This window comes from Mobula hypostoma, chromosome 7 (genome assembly GCF_963921235.1).
Source record: "Mobula hypostoma chromosome 7, sMobHyp1.1, whole genome shotgun sequence".
Lineage (NCBI taxonomy): Eukaryota > Metazoa > Chordata > Chondrichthyes > Myliobatiformes > Myliobatidae > Mobula > Mobula hypostoma.
The window spans coordinates 21,417,836-21,436,346 of record NC_086103.1 but is presented as its reverse complement, the minus strand read 5'-3'; the positions used below and the strand labels follow the sequence as shown (position 1 = coordinate 21,436,346).

At 37.6% G+C, this 18,511-nt stretch overlaps 1 protein-coding gene across 3 annotated transcripts in view; it reads left to right on the top strand.

The window, feature by feature from the left end:
* Positions 1 to 18,511, top strand: part of rbm27 (RNA binding motif protein 27) — a 127,598-nt gene that overhangs the window by 26,279 nt on the left and 82,808 nt on the right. For all 3 annotated transcript variants that reach the window (XM_063053129.1, XM_063053128.1, XM_063053130.1), the window contains exons 2-7: positions 1,292 to 1,410; positions 4,351 to 4,487; positions 5,928 to 6,022; positions 7,768 to 7,964; positions 15,788 to 16,054; positions 17,557 to 17,811. In XM_063053129.1, coding sequence (XP_062909199.1) covers positions 1,292 to 1,410; positions 4,351 to 4,487; positions 5,928 to 6,022; positions 7,768 to 7,964; positions 15,788 to 16,054; positions 17,557 to 17,811 — 1,070 coding nt within the window. The remainder of the gene's footprint in view (positions 1 to 1,291; positions 1,411 to 4,350; positions 4,488 to 5,927; positions 6,023 to 7,767; positions 7,965 to 15,787; positions 16,055 to 17,556; positions 17,812 to 18,511) is intronic.

The following is an 18,511-nucleotide window of genomic DNA, read 5'->3' as shown; positions in this document are numbered from 1 at the left end:
GTGAAAACACGTTCTGAAAGCGAAAACAGGGTACTAATGTAGGTCTTTCGTACCAGTGAGGTTTTGTAAAGCGAACGTTCGAAAAGCGGGGGACACCTGTACTTGAAAAAAGTGTCACAAAATAACCAACTTGTGGTCTGTTCATTTAGCTGTAGTATTTGTGATATTTATGTTCACAAAGCTAAATCAAGTGACATGGTCTTTGTGGAAGATTACTGTGTACTGATTAGATAGATAGTGTATACTGTATATATTGCACTAATCTTTTATAGCTTGTACCCAAACAAGAGGGGAAAAATTTAATTTGTTGTTACCTTTTCTTACACACACCCAAAAGTCTAAGGAAATGTTAATTGAGGCCTAGAAGTGGGGCAGTACTTGCCATAAGCATCACTAAAAAATAAACAAAATCAAAACCAGAATTCAGATGTGGGAAATTCAAAACCAACCCATAAAATATTGAAAATACTCAGCAGGTCAGCAGTATCTGTGGGAAGTGAAACAGACTTGACTTTTTAGTTCAACAATTGGAAGGGAAAATAATAATGTTGGACTTTTGTTGTAAGGAGTCAGCTTTCTCCAATTTTGTAGAGCTTTGTAAATCATTATTGGGTTATTTTAAAAGGATTTGGTCTCCTAGTCATATGAAAGCTATACTTGCTACAGTGAGATGCTGTGTTGGTTTAGTAGAATGATTCCCTGGAGGGGAGATTTGTCATGTGAGGAGAGATTAAACAAACCAGGTCTGAACTCTCCTGAGTTTAGAAGGTTGAGAGCTGAATTAATAGAACCATATGTCTAATTGTCAGAAGGGGAGGTGAGGAGTTGCTATTTTTGCTGCCTGGTATGTCTAGAATTCTGTCAGATTTAAAATGAATGGACCATTCAGGACAAAGATGAGAAATTTCTTCAAGTGGGAGGTACGTGTGGGAGACTGATGTTTCTTTTAGATGTATAGGGAATCGAGGGACATAGGAGTTGTGGAAGAAAGTGTCCGTGATGATTCTATTGAATGGTAAGGCTGTCTTAGGCCAGCAGAAGAAAGAACAAGGCCTACACCTTTATGCTGATCGACAGATATTTCTGTGGATAAAGTTGAAAAGATTATATTATTGATTGTATAAAAATATTGTGTTTTTAAAAAAATTCTCTTTGAAAGCAAAGATCTACATATCGTACTTATCACTTAAGTGAAAATGCATGAAGTCCTTATGAAGGGTTGTGTTCTTCAGATGTCTTTTTTGTGACAGTAAATTGAATGATTTTTTAAAAAAAATCTTTTTTTTTCCAGTTGTGATGCTGATCCTTCAGCTTTAGCAAAATATGTTGTGGCTTTAGTTAAGAAAGACAAGCCAGAAAAAGAACTAAAGGCTTTGTGCGTTGATCAACTGGACGTCTTTCTGCAAAAAGGTAAAATTTTATGTTTTGTTTCCTGATTATTTCTTAAATTTATTTTTAATTTAAAGGGAATGATTTCAGTTTACCCATGTTTTTGATTCAAGTTGTGTGTGTGTGTGTGTGTGTGTGTGTGTGTGTGTGTGTATATGTATGTATATATATATATATATATATATATATATATATATATATATTAACACTATTCTTTGCATTTCTGGTCAGATGCTAAATGCATTTCATTGGCTTTGTATCTGTATTCGGCACAATGACAATAAAGTTGAATCTAATCTAATTTAATCTAAAAAGATAAGATGCAACTGTAACCAAATGATCTAAATCTTAAGAGAGTGCATGTTTGAGTTTGTGATGATTAAGAAACTTGCATTTTTGATTCACCTTTATCTGAAAGCCATAGTTACTTTTTCCAGTGGCAGCTAAATAGTGTGAACACCTAAACAAAATCACACTGAGATAAATTGCTGTCCCCCAAAGTTTATTTGATTGAGATAATCCAATTTAATTTATGGTACAATTTAAAAATTATGATTCTTTTAATACATATGGCCCAGTTTCACATTGACATTCAACAAAATTAGAACTTCCTTTTTTTTCCCCTTAAGTTTCAGCCATTTATGCATAATATCTTAAATACAAGTAACTTTTCCATAATTATTAGGATCTGGTTATTAACTCGGTTAGAATTAATTCTAGCCATTTTATTGTCATATTTTCTTCGGATACACATTTACTGTTATGAACAGTATAGAGGCTTTTAGTTAGCCAATAGAAATTATGTAGGTTTTATCATTTCATCACCTATTATTGTATTTAATTGTACCTTTTCTGTTAAAAATTCAGAAAATCATATTTAGGCACATACTAAAGATATTTGAAAATACTTGACTAATGTGATGTGTGAATTTTAATATCAGTACTTGTTAAATTTCTAACTTTAATATATACATGTTTTATTATTTGGTTGAGATATAGCAATTCTGTAAGTCTTGAATGACAAGTACTGTTCGTATGCACATTATGGCTTCTAATGCTTGATTTTTAAATTGTGTTGGTTGGAGTGGTGAATAGTTACTGACTACAGTCTAAATGTGTACGTAATGATTTGGTCTCTGAGTTTGCTACTTTTTTGAGTAGCTTGGTTCCTACCTGGTTTTGTCATGTAATACATATGAGATTTGATTGTTGTAGCTTTCCAATTTCACACAAATTTATTTCATGCAATAGAAAGGTTTATATTTTGGGTGTGCATGCATAGCTCACGAACTCAGCATGGTAGAAAGTGCAGGTGTGGAGGAAGCACAATTGTTGACAGTGGCATGTGTCATTGAGTGATGTTTTAGTGATCTTGAAGCAACACTGGGCAAAGTTATGGATGAAATATGCTTCATTTGGAATTCAGCTCTGGTTCAGAAATTACACTCTTTAAGTCAAAATGTTTTTGTAACCATTTTATTTACACTTTCAGATCTATACCTTTTTGTTTAATAATATAGAAACTTCTGAATGCAAAATTTGTGAAATCATTCAAAAAAAAACAGCACAAAATCTAGTTTGATTGCTTTTCATTGTTGTGTTTCACTATTGGAGATGCTGTCCAGTCAGTGGTGAGACACTGAGCAGCGGTCTGACTGGTCTGGTGGTAATAGAATTGTTACAGCATAGAAAGAAGCAATTTTTCTCTTTTTTTTTCTAAACCCCTCATCATGTCAGTCCTGGTTAGGCATCTTGTTTGATTTCCTATTACCCTGTGCATTTCCTGTAGCTTTGCAAGTTTTCTTCCTGTGTTTGTCCAATTTCCTTTAGAAAGTCTGAATTGACTTGTTCTTCCCTATTGCTTTTGCAGGAATGATCGAGAGTACACCTCGTTTGTTTATTTAGAAAAGTTTCCCCCCTCCCCCTACATATACCCTGCCAGCTGTCATCACTTTGAACTTGATAGATGATTTAAGAACTATGAGCATATCTTCCCTCTTTATAGTCCTGCTGTGGACAACTTGTTTTTGTTTGTATTTTTTTTGATTTCTGAGATAGTTTGTGGATCCTGTGTAGAATGATTGAAGGAGTGGGTTATGTGAATTGATTAGATTGCTCTGTATTTATGTTGTTTATTCTTGACATACATCGTGGTATTCCAGTGCTTTGAAGGTACTGACTGTACATTGTCCATTCCTGTATGTTAGGATGCATGTCCAGAAGAGCAGGAAATCTGCTGCATTTTAGACCGCAACGTTATGCTGGGTTTCATGTCTTTGTCTTTAAATGTGGTTTGTCAACACTGTCTATTCTTTGACGGTTATTTTCTGACATCCTGAGAAATGCTACATGTGGATTGGGATCTTGGCACGGAACTTCCCTGTCTAGAGTAGAGAGCTATGTATATGGTATGGCTGGTTTGTAAAGGGCCTCAGTTTATTGGATGTTTAACTTGGCCAGTTCTCCAGTATCATTCAATGACAAAATCAAAGGTTTTGAGCTCGCTGGAGGGTGCACATTTGGCAGCATCGTCTGTATACTGCAGCTCTTAATGAAGATAAAAGTAACTTTTGTTCTGGAGTAGAGGCCACAAATGTTAAATGATTTTCCCTGTGTTTTAATTGTACTGTAGTGGTGAACTCACTAAGAATGATGGGTTGTGAGGAAGATAAAGAGCAGGGTATAATGGTATTTGGGGGAAAATAGTCAAAACTTTCAGAGTTTGGTGTTGGATTCTACTGCTTAGTTTAATATGACTCAATAATTAAAATGAACCATTAATTCATTACTAGTATTGTCAAATAAGCGCCATCATTATAGTGTGTTCAAAAGGTTCTGTACATGCAGGTATGACCTCTGTGTGTAAAATATGTTCACGTGTAGATTGCAATTAAATTATGAGTTAAATTATTTAATTTCTCTATGCTGCATTTTCACCATTGATTTGTAATTGTTTGATAGAAACTGTTGGTTTTGTGGACAAACTTTTTGATGCTTTAAGCACAAAGAACTACGTGCCACGACCAGAACAGCTTGTCCAGGAGACATTGAAACAGGACATGCAGCCTACGTGGCAAGAGAGGGAGGACAAAAAAGAAGTGAGTAATGATAAGTTTTTGTAATAGTGCATGTCATTATTGTCCTTTGGAAAAAGATCTGTAGTTATAAAACAACCTTGCTAATGCTACCCATGTCGCAAGTCAAAAATTATTTATAATAAAACCAAACTGGCTCAGAGCGAAGTTAAATGTGTACTACACTTTTTTTTCTTGATAGTTAATTTGCTTGGGAGTAAGCGGGATTATGTATTAAAATTGGTTTTATCCCTGACATGTCATGAAATTTGTTGTTTTGCAGCAGCAATACAGTGAAAGAAGGTAAAATGAGTATAAATTTTAAATAAATTGTGCAACAGAAGAATAATAAGGCAGTTAGTGTTCATAGACCTTTCTGAAACCTGATGGCAGAGTGGAAGAAGCTGTTCCTGAGACTTTGAATGTGGATCTTTAGGTTTCAGTACCTCCTCCTCCGTGGTAGTAATGAGAAGAGGGCATGTATTGGATGATGAGGGCCCTTCAAGATGGTTGTCACCTTCTTGAGGTACTCTCACTTGGAGATGTCCTCATTGGTAACACTGATGTTTCTGGATGGTATTGGTTTACCAGGGCTCCTTTGTACCAGCCATTGTGACTAAATTTGTATTGGTAGTAAAAGCTTAAGGGGTGCAAAGTGCTGTTTTATAGATGATAGAGGGGCAATAGACGGGAAAAGAATACCCAAATGAGGAATATATACAGTATACTCCAGTAAGAATCATGGACCTTAAAACTTTTGTGGAGAAAAATATCTTGCGCTATTGTTAGCTGAAATTGTATCTTGCGATGTTGAAAATCTGCTAATTATAAATCGGCAAAAAAAAAATTGGGCTGTTTCAGAGAAAACTTGACAAATTTCAGGTGAGACAGTTAATGGATTATAGAGTTTTCTCTATAAGTGATTGTTAAAGGTAAACTTGGCTGTTTTTTTGATTATCAGCACTAATTTACATGTTTAAATGTGCAAGTAGACACACTTAAAAATCAACATGTTGCACAAGTTGGTGCACTGTATTTTATATACAATAATCTATAGAACTATTTATATGTATCATTATTTCCAATTTATTATTCTGCCGCTCTCTGTTTTGTGTTCTCAGCTGCACTTGATATTACTGAAATCAAAACAGTTTCATTTGTACTAAACGATAAATGTAGGGTATTAACGATAATTTCAAGAGTTACAGATTTGAATGTCTATCAAGTTGCTCAGAGTTTGTGATTGAAATGATTGCTGAGTTCTAGTGTCATATTTGAGATGACAAAAATGCTGACAAGTTTCAAAGTGGTAGACATATGGATTATAGAGATGTAGTCTTATCAAATTTTTCATATAAATTTTGTGGAGATAAATGAGTTTCATTGAGTTTCCCACTTGTATTTTATGACCGTGATAAACATTTTGGTTTGCGTTATTTTCATTTATTGCTGCCTGCTTTTCAGGTTCCCCTCTATGATGAGGACCAAGATGGTAGAAAACCCTCATTAAAGAAAAGTCACAGTCCTTTTAAACCTCTTTTAGGACCCATTGATACAAGGTATGACATTTGATTCTAATTAGTTTAAGTTTCATTTTTAATAATTTGTGCTTGACTTGATTTCATACACTTCACAGATTGGTTAAATGCTTGACTTGTGTAGTCAAATATTTGTTGCTTAAATGTTAAGGAATGTAGGATAAAGTTTAAAATTACAAGTTTCATGTCATTGTTTTGTTTTGGAAAATAGTCTCAGGAAAAATATTTTTTTAAAAAACAAATCTATTAGCTGTAGTCAAAGTAAAATTGCTTTGTTGCTATGTTCATGACGCCAAATATATATTGCATTTAAGCCATTATATTACAATATATAATGATAGTTGCATCTTTTCATTTGATGTTTTTCATACAATGTTATATTAAAAATATTATGAATTAAGACAAAGGTAATGAAGGGCTTCTTACTATGCTCATAAGATTGCATGGAGCATTTGTTAATGGCTGGAAAGCAGGAAGTGCTAATAAATTGATCACTTTCAGTATTGTAGCATGTAACGTAACAATGCAATGTGAACTGTCACAAGAATTAGTGGTTGGACTTCACTACTAAAAAATTGAAATCAATAAAATAGTTCAGCATCAGACTGTAATGTGTCCACCTTTGCTAGAGTTTGAGGCCACGGTATCTTGTTCAAACTACACAGGGTAGAGTCCCAGAGCCAGGCAACATGGAAATGGGCTTTTTGAATTAATAAGTCGACACATTATAACACACACCCATTTAGATTAATCTTGTTTATTCTCTCCACGTTTCATTAACTACCCCCAGCTTCTTTCACTGACCTGCACACTATGGGCAATTGACAGCAGCCTATTAATATACCAATCCTGTGTGTGGTTGGAATCTGGGATACCTGAAATAAACCTATGTCAGCACAGGAAGGGTGTGTGAACTCCACACATACAACATAGCAGGCCAGGATTGAGTCTAATTGTTGTAGATCTAAAGTAGCAAATCTTCTAATTTAAACATTCCTGTCAACACAGAAACAGGTTGAAATTTCATCTGAATGCTGAGAAATCATTTCCCTGATTGTATAGTTTGGGCAATTTGAACCTAAAATATTATTACTTCCAGAGGATTACACATATTTAGAATGCTGTAACAATTTTAAGAGCGTGTATGGCTTACTACTTTTGCTACTTAAGATATTGATACCTCTTAAATCCAATGATTTAAAGTGAAATTGCACCCTAGCCATTTGTACCATTTATGTATGCATTTGAGTTTTGAATAGTAGATTTTAACTTCAAATTATATGCTAAATGCATATAATTAGTAATGTTTTATTAGAGAGCAAAATGTTGTTAATATGTTTTAACTAATATTGTCGAAGTATGTATAGAATGTGAATACATCTTGTTATTGATAATTTGAATTCACAGTGATTCAGTTGCTTTTAACAGAAGGCAAAATTTTAGTAGTGAACATCAAAATTTATTCTGTGTTTTCAGATTAATTCCAAAATGCATCCTTTGTGTTCATTTAATATTTGTAAATCTCAAACATTTAATTTTTCCCAGCACTTGGTTCTTCATGACACTGCTGAGACTTCCAAATATCATTTTAATCTGTTGCTCAGAGGAACACAGAAATTATTGTTGCTTAATTACTGCACTTTGTAGCACTTCAATTTTTTAGAAAAGATAACAGAATTGGACTATTTAATTTGTTTTGATTTTTGTAAGAGTATTACTCCATTGGACTATAAATTTATTAATTGTTGATCTCCATCTTTTATTAGAAACCGTGACGAGAAAAAGCGTGAAGAACGACGGCGCAGAGACATTGAGAGGCATCCTCATTCTAGAGATGTTTATCGAGATCGATACGACCGTCGAAGAGGCAGAAGTTATAGCCACAGTCCATCAAAGACCAAAAGTCGAAGTTGCAGTAGGGATAGGAATCGAGTCCTTGGCCGCAGCAACAGCACAAGCAGGGGTAAGTGAGTGAGCTTGTGAAGCTTGGCTTTGTTTCTGAGCAGATTTCAGTAATTCCACCTGTTAATCTTTCATATTTTAAATTCAGGAAGTTTCACATATTAATAGTAAGAATCACCTATTCATTAGAACCACTGAATTATAAACCTCATTGATATGGAATAGCAATTGTTTAGTAAAAGATAGATTTTTTAAAAAAATATGACTTTTGTTGAGATTTTCCTCTATTTTGAACTCATTTCAGAGTCAACTAAAGTTTAAACAAACTATCAGTCCCAACATCTGGCATCCATTAGTTTTTATTTGGCAAAACTCTCCAAGACACCTAGTTATAAGCCAGTCAAGGAAAAAAAATGACAATGTGAAAGGAGGTAGGAATAGAATGGGAACCTTAATAGCATGACGTTAATATGTAATGGATTAGAAATTCATTCACATGACTTCATTTCCCAAAAAAAAAACAAAATTGCTGCATATTTATAAATTTCGTTCAACCTGGAATAGAATAATCTTGTGCACATTTCTGGGTATTGTTACATTCATGATAACCTGCTAGTCATAACATGTCAGCCTGAGAAGGAACTATGTATTTTGTACAGTGAACTCTAGCATGGAACTTTATTGACAGCCTTCCAAAAGTTCAAATACACGAGTTTCTGTTCCCCTTAATTTAGTCTACTCGGTGATCTTTGAAGAAGCAGTAAATGATTCAAACATATTACCTCAAATCAAACTAATTATTATTTGTTGTACCTGTTGTATAGATTACTTTCTGTAACTTCTAATGTCAGCCTTTCCCTACTTTTTGTACTTTCTATATTAATTAATGTGCTCACATTTTACTACCTTCCTGTCTCCAGCAACCACTCCAAAATTTCCTTTTTCTTAAAATAATATTCTGGAAAATGGCAAACAAAGTATCCACCACCTCCATAGCAACTCCTTCAAAACTCCAGATGTAGGTCAACAGATCACTGGAATTTAGCAGTTTCAGTGTCATTAACATCTCTTATGTTATTAATAATCTCATTATTAATAACATATTTCCTTGTTTGCACTGTGGATTCTTAGTTCTCCAGTATTTCTAGTTTTTTTTTCAGTGCCACCTTCTGTAAAGTTGGACAAAGGTCTCTTTTCTCACTAGACTTTACTTTTTTCCGTATCAGAGCAAGTTCATACTGTCTTTGTTTCTTTCTCACCAGCTTGTTCGCACTGTTTTTCCTTTCTTTATCATTGAATTCTAAGACACTCCCAATTCCCAGATTTGTTACTTCTGATGACTTCATAGGACTTTAGATTTAATATTATATTTAATATTTCCTATTAACCATGGTTGGACTTCTTGCCTTGTGATACCTTTTTCCCCTAAAAAGAAATAGAATGCAATTTCTTTAAATATGTTAGACATAATATATCCACTGTCACATCCTATTAATGGTAATCCCCAGGCAGATGGATAGAGCGAGTGTAGTGACTCTTGTTGGTAAAAGATGAAATCATATTCTTAGCAAGAAATGACAGCTAAGCAGAAGTTGTTGAACCCTTGTGGGTAAAATTAAGAAACTGCAAGAATGAAAATACTCTGATATGAGTTATATACAGGATTCCCAAGGTAGCCAGAATATGTGGTACAATTTAGAACAGGAGGTAGAAAAGGCATGTAAGAAAGGTGGTTTTACAGTGGTCATGGGAAAATCAGGTTATCAATGTATCCCAAGAGAAGGGATTTGTAATGCCTACGAAATGGCTTTTTAGAGCAGTTCATGGTCAAGCTCACTTCAAAAGGCAATTTGTGTGCAATGAATCAGATTGGCTGAGGGAACTTAATGTAGAGGAACCCTTAGGAGGTAGTAATTAAAATATGACAATTCACCTGCAGTTTGAGAGAGAGAGAGAGAGAGAGAGAGAGAGAGAGAGAGAGAGAGAAAGAAAGAAAAAGAAGCTATAATTGAATATATTGGTATCGCAGGTAACTAAAAGTAACTATAAAGGCATGAAAGATGAGCTGGCCAAAGTTTATTAGAAGGGACCCTTGCAAGGATGACGGTAGAACAGCAATGGCAGTAGTTTCTGAGAAGGTGCAGGATACTTTTATTCCAAAGAAGAAGCATTTTAAAGAAGGATGGGGCAACTGTTGCTGACAAGTGAAGTCAAAGGCAGCATAAAAGCAAAAAAAAGAGGGCATGGAATATTATAGAAATTAGCAGGAGGTTATAGGATTGGGAAGGTTTTTAAAACCAACTGAAAGCAATAAGGAGAGAAAAGATAAAATATAAAGGTAAGCTAAGGTAATGTAAAAGATAAAAATCAGAAGTTTTTCCAGAAATATAAAGAGTAAAGAGTGGACACTGGAAAATGACTAGAGAAGCAGTAATGGGGAATAAATAAATGCAGACGAATTGAGGAAGTATTTTGCATCAGTGCTTACTGTAAAAAAAAACCACCAACAACATGCCAGGATGAGGTTTTGGATACCTAGGAATGCATGAAAAGTATGCATGACTTCCTTAAGGGATATCTTGCCTGACAAATCTGTTGGAATTCTCTGAGGAAGTAACAAGCTGGATAGACAAGGAGTCAGTGGATATTGTTTACCTAGGTTTTCAGAAGGCCTTTGACAAGGCTGCTGAAATAAATGCAGATGGTATTACAGGAAAGGTATTAGCATTTACAGAAGATTTGCTGACTTATAGAAGGTAAAGAATGGAATTGAAGAAGGCCTTTTCTGGTTGGCTGCCAGTGACTCGTGGTGTTCCGCAGGGGTCATTGTTGGGTGCAATACTTTTCGTATTGGATGTTAATGGTCTGGATGATAATCTCCCTGGCCCTACATTCATCTCTGGAGTGTTTGGATAGTAAAGACACCCATGTCAGATCATTGCTTATTGACAACAGTTCTGCTTTCAAAACTGTAATTCTTAGCAAACTCATCACCATACTCTGGACCCTAGCAATCAATGCCACCCTTTATAACTGGACCTGTGACTTCCTGACTACAGACCACATAAGGTAGGGTAGGGAGCAGCACCATCACGATTACACTATACATTGGCGCTCCACAAGGTTGTGTCCTCAGTCTCCTACTCCACTCTCTGTGCACTCATAGCAGAGTGGCTAGATTCTGCTCTAACTCCATCTTCAAGTTTGTAGATGATACCACTGTAATGAGCTGTATCTCAAATAATGATGAGTTGGAGTACAGTAAGGCGAAAGGGAGCCTAGTAACATGGTGCTATGATAAACCTTTCCCTTAATGTCAGCAAAACAAAAACGCTGGTCATTGACGTAAGGAAGAGGGTGGGGCATGTGATGCACATGCTTCTGTCTATTATCAATGGTGTTGAGATTGAGATCTTCAGGTTCCTCAGAGTGAACATCAAATGCCTGTGCTGGTCCAGCCACATAGATTTCATGGCCAGGAAAGCTCACTAGTGCCTCTGCTTCCTCAGAAAGATTAAAGAAATTTGGCACATTGTTGTTGAGCCTCACTGATTTTTATCGATGCACTATAGAAAACAATCTATCTAGATGCATCACAGCTTGGTATAGCAATTGCTCGACATGTGACAGCAAGAAAATGCAGAGAGTGATAGATTTAGCTCAGCACATCACAGAAACCAGACACCCCTCAATGGACTCTTGTCTATGCTTTTCACTGCATTAGTAATGGGTCAGCACCGTCAAAGACCCTACCCCCTGGGCATTTTACTTTTTCTCCTCTTCCTATAGGTACACAAAAGACTGAAAGCACATACCACCAGGCTCAAGGACAGTTTCTATCTCATTGTCATCAAACTCTTGAATGCTTATTTGATAAAACCTGGAACTTGCAATCTACCTCTATGATCTTGCACTTTATTGTTTACCTGCAATATACTTTCTCTGTGGCTGTTTCTGCATTGCCATTGTTTTACCTCAATGCACTATGTATCTGATCTGTATGAAAAGTATGCAAGCAAGATTTTCACTGTATTTGGGTACATGTGACAGTAACATTCCAATACCGATTTCAGGTTGTGTTTGTTGTAAGGAAGGCAAATACAATGTTGGCATTCATTTCTGGAGAACTAGAACATAAAATTAAAGATGTAGTGCTATGCTTTACAATGCATGGGTCAGACCACTTTTAGTGTATTGTGGGCAGTGTGTGAGGCCCCATATCTAAGGAAAGATGCACTGGTGTTGGAGTGGATCCAAAGGAGGATGTGATCCTGCGGATGAAACATTTAACACGTGAGGAGCAATTGAATTGACTTAATTTCTTACATCCTTCACATACGTGAGGAGTAAAAATCTTTACATTACGTCTCTGTCTAAATGTGCCATCATAGTAATTTACAATAACAGAACAGTCAATGTAAAATAGAAATACTCAAATCAGCATGAGCTAATCAGTGCGATAGCCTGGTGGAAAAAGCTGTCCCAGAACCCATTGGTCCTGGCTTTAATGCTGCGGTACTGTTTTCCGGATGGTAGCAGCTGGAATAGATTGTGGTTGGGGTGACTCGGGTCCGCATTGATCCTTCGGGCTCTTTTTTCACACGTGTCTTTGTAAATATCCTGAATCATGGGAAGTTCACAACTGCAGATGCGCTGGGCTGTCTGCACCACTCTCTGCAGAATCCTGTGATTGAGGGAGGTACAGTTCCCATACCAGGCAGTGATGCAGCCGGCCAGGATTCTCTCAGTTGTGCCCCTGTAGAAAGTTCTTAGCATTTGGGGGCCCATAGCAAACTTCCTCAACTGTCTGAGGTGAAAGAGGCACTGTTGTGCCTTTTTCACCACACAGCTGCTGTTTACAGATCATGTGAGGTCCTTGATAATGTGGACGCTGAGGAACTTAAAGCTGTTTACCCTCTCAACCCCAGATCCATTAATGTCAATAGGGGTTAGCCCATCTCTATTCCTCCTGTAGCCCCCCTGGCCACCCTCAGGGTCGCTCGGCTCGCTGTCGTCTAGGGAAGCAGCCTCGGCCCCAGCAAACTGGGTAAGTCGTTTGTGTGGATGCTGTGTGAGGTATCCCACCCCGCCCAAATAACAGACAATACACCAGATGCAATTAAATGATTTACAGTTTATAGATATTACTGGGACTATATAATTAAAAGAGAATAAAATATAAAAGGAAAATAAAAGGCGCCACACTTATCAAAGTTCAATCTCTTCGTGCACAAAAACAGTTGGAGTTCAGGACCCTTCTTCTTTACCCTGCGACCCCCTTGGACCACCTTGACCGGCCGCCTGGGACCAACAACGGTGGTCGACCAGACGCTCCACACGAGTCCGTCTCCGTCTCCTCTCCTCGCCGAACGTCCCGCTCGGGGTCCGACCTCGTCCATCCTCTGTCTCTCTCTCCCGCCTTCTCCCCCAAAACCCCGCGCATACAGTATCTTCAAATACACCAAAACCATAACAACTATCCCAATTGGTTAATAGCTCTCTCTTATCACACACTAAAGCAAAAACAAACTGTTAGCGCAAACTTTCTCAGCGTTTAACACAACAAAGCCGCATTCCCCAGATTAACATAACAAAGACGCCATTTTAATTAGCCTCCGCAGTAACATAAAAATCGAAACCCCCTTACACTCCTGTAATCCACAACCAGCTCCTTTGTTTTTGTGACATTGAGGGAGAGGTTGTTTTCTTGACACCACTATGTCAGAGAGATGACTTCTTTCCTGTAGGCCACCTCATTATTGTCTGAGATTAGGCCAATCAATGTAGTGTCATCGGCAAATTTAATTAGCAGATTAGAGCTCTAGGCCTGTACTCAGTGGAATTTAGAAGGATGAGGATCGATTTCATTGAAACTTTCTAGTATTGAATGGGCTAAGTAGAGTGGATATGGAAAGGATGTTTCCTACAGTGGGCAAGTCTAGAACCAGAGGGCTGGCTCAGCCTCAGAGTAGAAGGACATCCCTTTTAGAATAGAGGTGAGGAGAAATTTCTTCAGCCAGAGGGTGGTGAATCTGCGGGATTCATTGCCACAGATTGATGTGGAGGCATAATTAAAGCAGAAGTTTGTAGGTTCTTGATCAGTGAGGTTACCGAAGGTAATGGGGAGAAAGCAGGAGGTTGGGGTCCTGATAAAGCATCTCAGTCCAAGACATCAACTGTTTGTCCATTAGACGTAGGAGCAGAATTGGGCCATTCGGCCCGTTATGCTCCACCATTCCATCATGGCTGATTTATTATTCCTCTCAACCCCATTCTCCTGCCTTCTCTGCATAACCTTTGACGCTTACTAATTAAGAACCTTTAACTCTGCTTTAAATGTCCTGGCCTCCACAGCTGTCCGTGGAAATGAATTCCACAGATTCACCACACTCTGACATCCCCTCCATGCTACTCTTATCTGGGCCTTTCAATATCCAATTAGTTTCAATGAAGTCCCTTCCATTGATGCTGCATTAATAAACATGTATTGGCTATCTCAAACATGATTCTTGGACCCATGACAAAATTACTGTATAAATAAATTTAATACCACAGTACAGGATTTTAGCTGTTTACATATAATCTATGCATCTCGCTGACCACTGATAAACAGCTTAAAAAAAATCAAAGTAAGCTGATTGGGTATTACTTTTCCAAAATAAAACAGGTACTTAAAAATGCATACTACTTGATCAAGAGTATACAGTTGTTCATGTTGAATGTACTGGGATGACTAGAGTTAAGTATTTATTCTCCACCACACCTGCTTTTGTTTTCCACAGTTAGATTCATGCTGATAATTGATTCCATGGGGTATTTTAGGTCAGAAATAGTTCTAGACATTGCTATTTCTGATTGCAGTTGGAGACTCGTATGTCCATAACTTAAACAAGGTAGCAATCACAAGGTACACAATCTTGTAGATCAGGCTAAAAAACTGGATCTTTGATCATAACAGATGTCTGCATTACTCCCATTGTTCATGATTTAATCATTGAAGTGGTGGGCTGAGACATGGCATGTTACTAATGAAAAATCCTGTAGTGTTTAGAGACTTGGAACAGTGTATTGCAAGCAGTAACATTGTCCCTCTGGATTCTGATCATGTCTTTAGGTCTCTCTTGCTTGAAATTGTCAACTACACTTGCAAAAGCTTGTTCATTTCTTAGCAAGGGCCGCAGGTGCTATACCCCATTAGAAAGAGTCTGCCTTTGCTAAAGGATGTTAAAAAATACAGTGACTGATAAAGATCAGCAAGCACATTGTATTTTTTTACATCAAGGTTCTGTATAAATGTGAATGAGAGAGACCTTTTGGCTTCTGTATTATTCATTTTATTAATCATAACGAACATTAGCTGTAGTTAACTTTTGAAATTTAATGGAAAGTACTAAAGAAAATGTATAAGAGTATTAAGGAAAAAATAGCGAGATAACAAGTGTCTTATTGTTTTAAATACAAGCTGCCACTCGGTTTCAATTTCAGGATTAATGTATGAAGAATAATTGAGCTGTGCAGATATTCTTTATCATGTCAAGCTCACTGAACTGCTTTTGTTGAAAGGGCATTTTATATTAGGCTCTTGGCAATTTATAAATGCTGCAGTTTGAATGGGTTCCTGATTGAAGAGTAAAATTAATTTGAGCAAAATATGGAATGCCTTCAATCTCTTTGGAAGACTCATTCTCTTTGGAAGACTGGTGTAATTTCAGGAAAACAATTGATGCTTTTGAATGTTGATTTTATGAAGAGGAAATTCAAGTAAAGTAGCTATTGCCAGAGTACAATTTGGCAAACTTCCAAGATCATTTTGGTATTGAGTTTTAGAAAACATTCTTAGCAATTCAATTAATTTGAAAAAAAAAATCTGTTTTAAATCAACAGATCAACACAAGGAGCGATCGAAGTTTGAAATGGAAAGAAATGAAGTGACAGAGAACATATATGTTCCTAGTTGTACTTCAGTTAGCAGTTCAGCTGATCAGTATTATGCTGGAGGGCCCCCTGCTCCAAGTGCAGTAACTGTAGTGGCTCCTGTTCACCACCCTGACAACACTACTGAGAGTTGGTCTAATTTCTATAATAACCACACGGGCACAAATTCCTTCAGTAGAAATGCAGCTCCAAAACGCCGGTGCAGAGACTATGATGGTAAGTGAAGTGCAGTTTTCATATTTACTGCAGTAGAAGTGTTTTTGAATTAATTTCAGACCCTTTTTCTTTTGATGGTGAATGGTTTGAACTAAAACTCCTGGGTAATAAAAGAGACAGATTAATTGCTATAAAGTAAGGGGCTGGCAGATGACATTGTATGAAATTTGGAGATAATTTATAGCTAATAGGATGGAGAGAATCATACTTACCACCAGGTGCTAAACTGAATTGATATGTCCTTCAAATGAAACAAAAGTTATTTCTAAATGGTATTTATTTTTAAATCCTTTTTGACAATCAAAAGCTATTTTTGAGCCATTTCAAAAGTAATGAACAGCTCGCTGCTGTTCACGCTGCTGACTCACGAGTGCATAACCAAATCCAGCTCAAACCGCATCATCAAGTTCGCTGAGGTACAACAGTATTCGGCCTCTTTAGCAACACTGAGTTGGCATACAGAGAGGAGGTCAGGAGGCTTGTCTAGTGGTGTGAAAACAACAACTGGAATCTCAATGTGGACAAGACAAAAGAGATGATTGTCTATTTCAGGAAGTGGAGGTCAACCACTCTGCACATCAATGGCAATGCAATGAAGAAAGTGAAGAACACAAAGTTCCTTCGTGTATATGTAGTGGACAATTTAACCTGGATCCACACCACCATCTCCATTAGTCAGAAGACACAGCAGCACCTACACTTCCTGAGGAAATTGAGGCATGCAAGGCTCCCCGCTCCCATTCTAACAACTTTCTAAAGGAGCACTATTAAGTATCCTGTCTGGCTGCATCACTGTGTGGTATGGAAACTGCAAGGCATCAGACCACAAGACCCTACAGAGGATAGTAAAAACCACCAAGAGGATCAGCAGAGTCCCTCCCTACTGTTTGCGACATTTAATGGGAGCATTGTAGACAGAGGGTCTGAAGCATAGTTGAGGATCCCTTCCACTCATCGCACAGCCCTTTGACCCACTACCATCAGGAAGGAGGTGCAGAAGCATCAGGAGAAGGTCTACTAGACTGGGTAACAGCTTCTTCCCCCAAGCTGTGAAATTAATGAATACCCTGCCACCACTGAGGTCTTTTCAGAAGGGCATTAAGCTGCTGCTTATTGTACTGTTTATTGCTTACCTGTACTGTGCACTTCACATGTATTTTGAATTATACTTATTGTATTTGTGGTAATATTTTGTTTTATGACTGTGTGTGGTATGTTTTGTGGGTGTACCGTGGTCTAGAATATCAGAGCTGTATAGATGAACAATTCTCACTATAGCTGCAGAATAAAACCCATATAATTAGTGTTCACTTTATTTATATTTTATGTAAATTGTTAGGCAACTCTCTAGTCAGGGCAGTCTATGAATCGGTGCAATATGACTACACAGTGTCACAACAAAATTGTTGTGGGATATTTTGTTTTTACTTTCTTACAGTACTTGAGTTCGAAGAAAACAATTTGCACGTGGTGCACTAAACACAATAATATCTTTTTCTCAGAAAAAGGTTTCTGCATGCGTGGTGACCTATGCCTCTTTGATCATGGTAATGACCCATTAATAGTGGAAGATGTCACTCTTCCTGGGATGATTCCATTTCCACCACCACCTCCAGGCTTGCCTCCACCGGGCCATCAGTTGCCTCCACCAGGCCATCACTTGCCTCCGCCTCTACCAGGTTTGCCTCCAAGCTTGAGGTTACCTCTTATACCACCACCTGGACAGCCACCTCCTCCTGGTATCCATTCTGTATCTGGTAAGGTCAATATTCATTTCTTACGTAGAAACAGAATTTGGCAAATCATTTGAACTGATGTATATTGTGAACTTTGATTAGTTCTGTATTTTGGATGCTCATGATGTTCATTAATGCAACACACACAAAGTTCTGGAGGAACTCAGCAGGTCAGGCAGCATCTATGGATAAAAATGAACAGCTGATGTTTCAGGCCAAGACCCTTCTTCAGCACTGGAAAGGAGCGGTAAGAAGCTAGAAGGTGGGGAGGAAGGGAATGGCAACAAGCACAAGCTGGCAGGTGATTCGTGAGACCAGGTAAGGGGGTAGGTGGGTGAGTGGGGTGGAGGATGAAATAAGAATTGGGAGGTGATAGGTGGAAGAGCTGAAGAAGGAATATAAAAGAGGACAGTGGACCATGAAAGATGGGGTCATCAGAGGGAGATGATGAGCAAGTGAGGAGAAGGGGTGAGCAGGGAACCAAAACGGGGAATGGGGACAATAGAGAGAAGGGGAGGAGGGACTCATTACTGGAAATCAGAGTAATCAGTGTTCATGCCATGGGGTTGGAGATGACAAATAGAAAGTGAGGTGTTGTTCCTCCAATCTGATTGTGGCTACATCGTCACAGTCAAAGAGGTCATGGACTGACAAGTTGGAATAGGAAGTCAGATTGAAATGGGTGGCAACTGGAATATCCGGCCTGGCAAAGTGGTCTCCC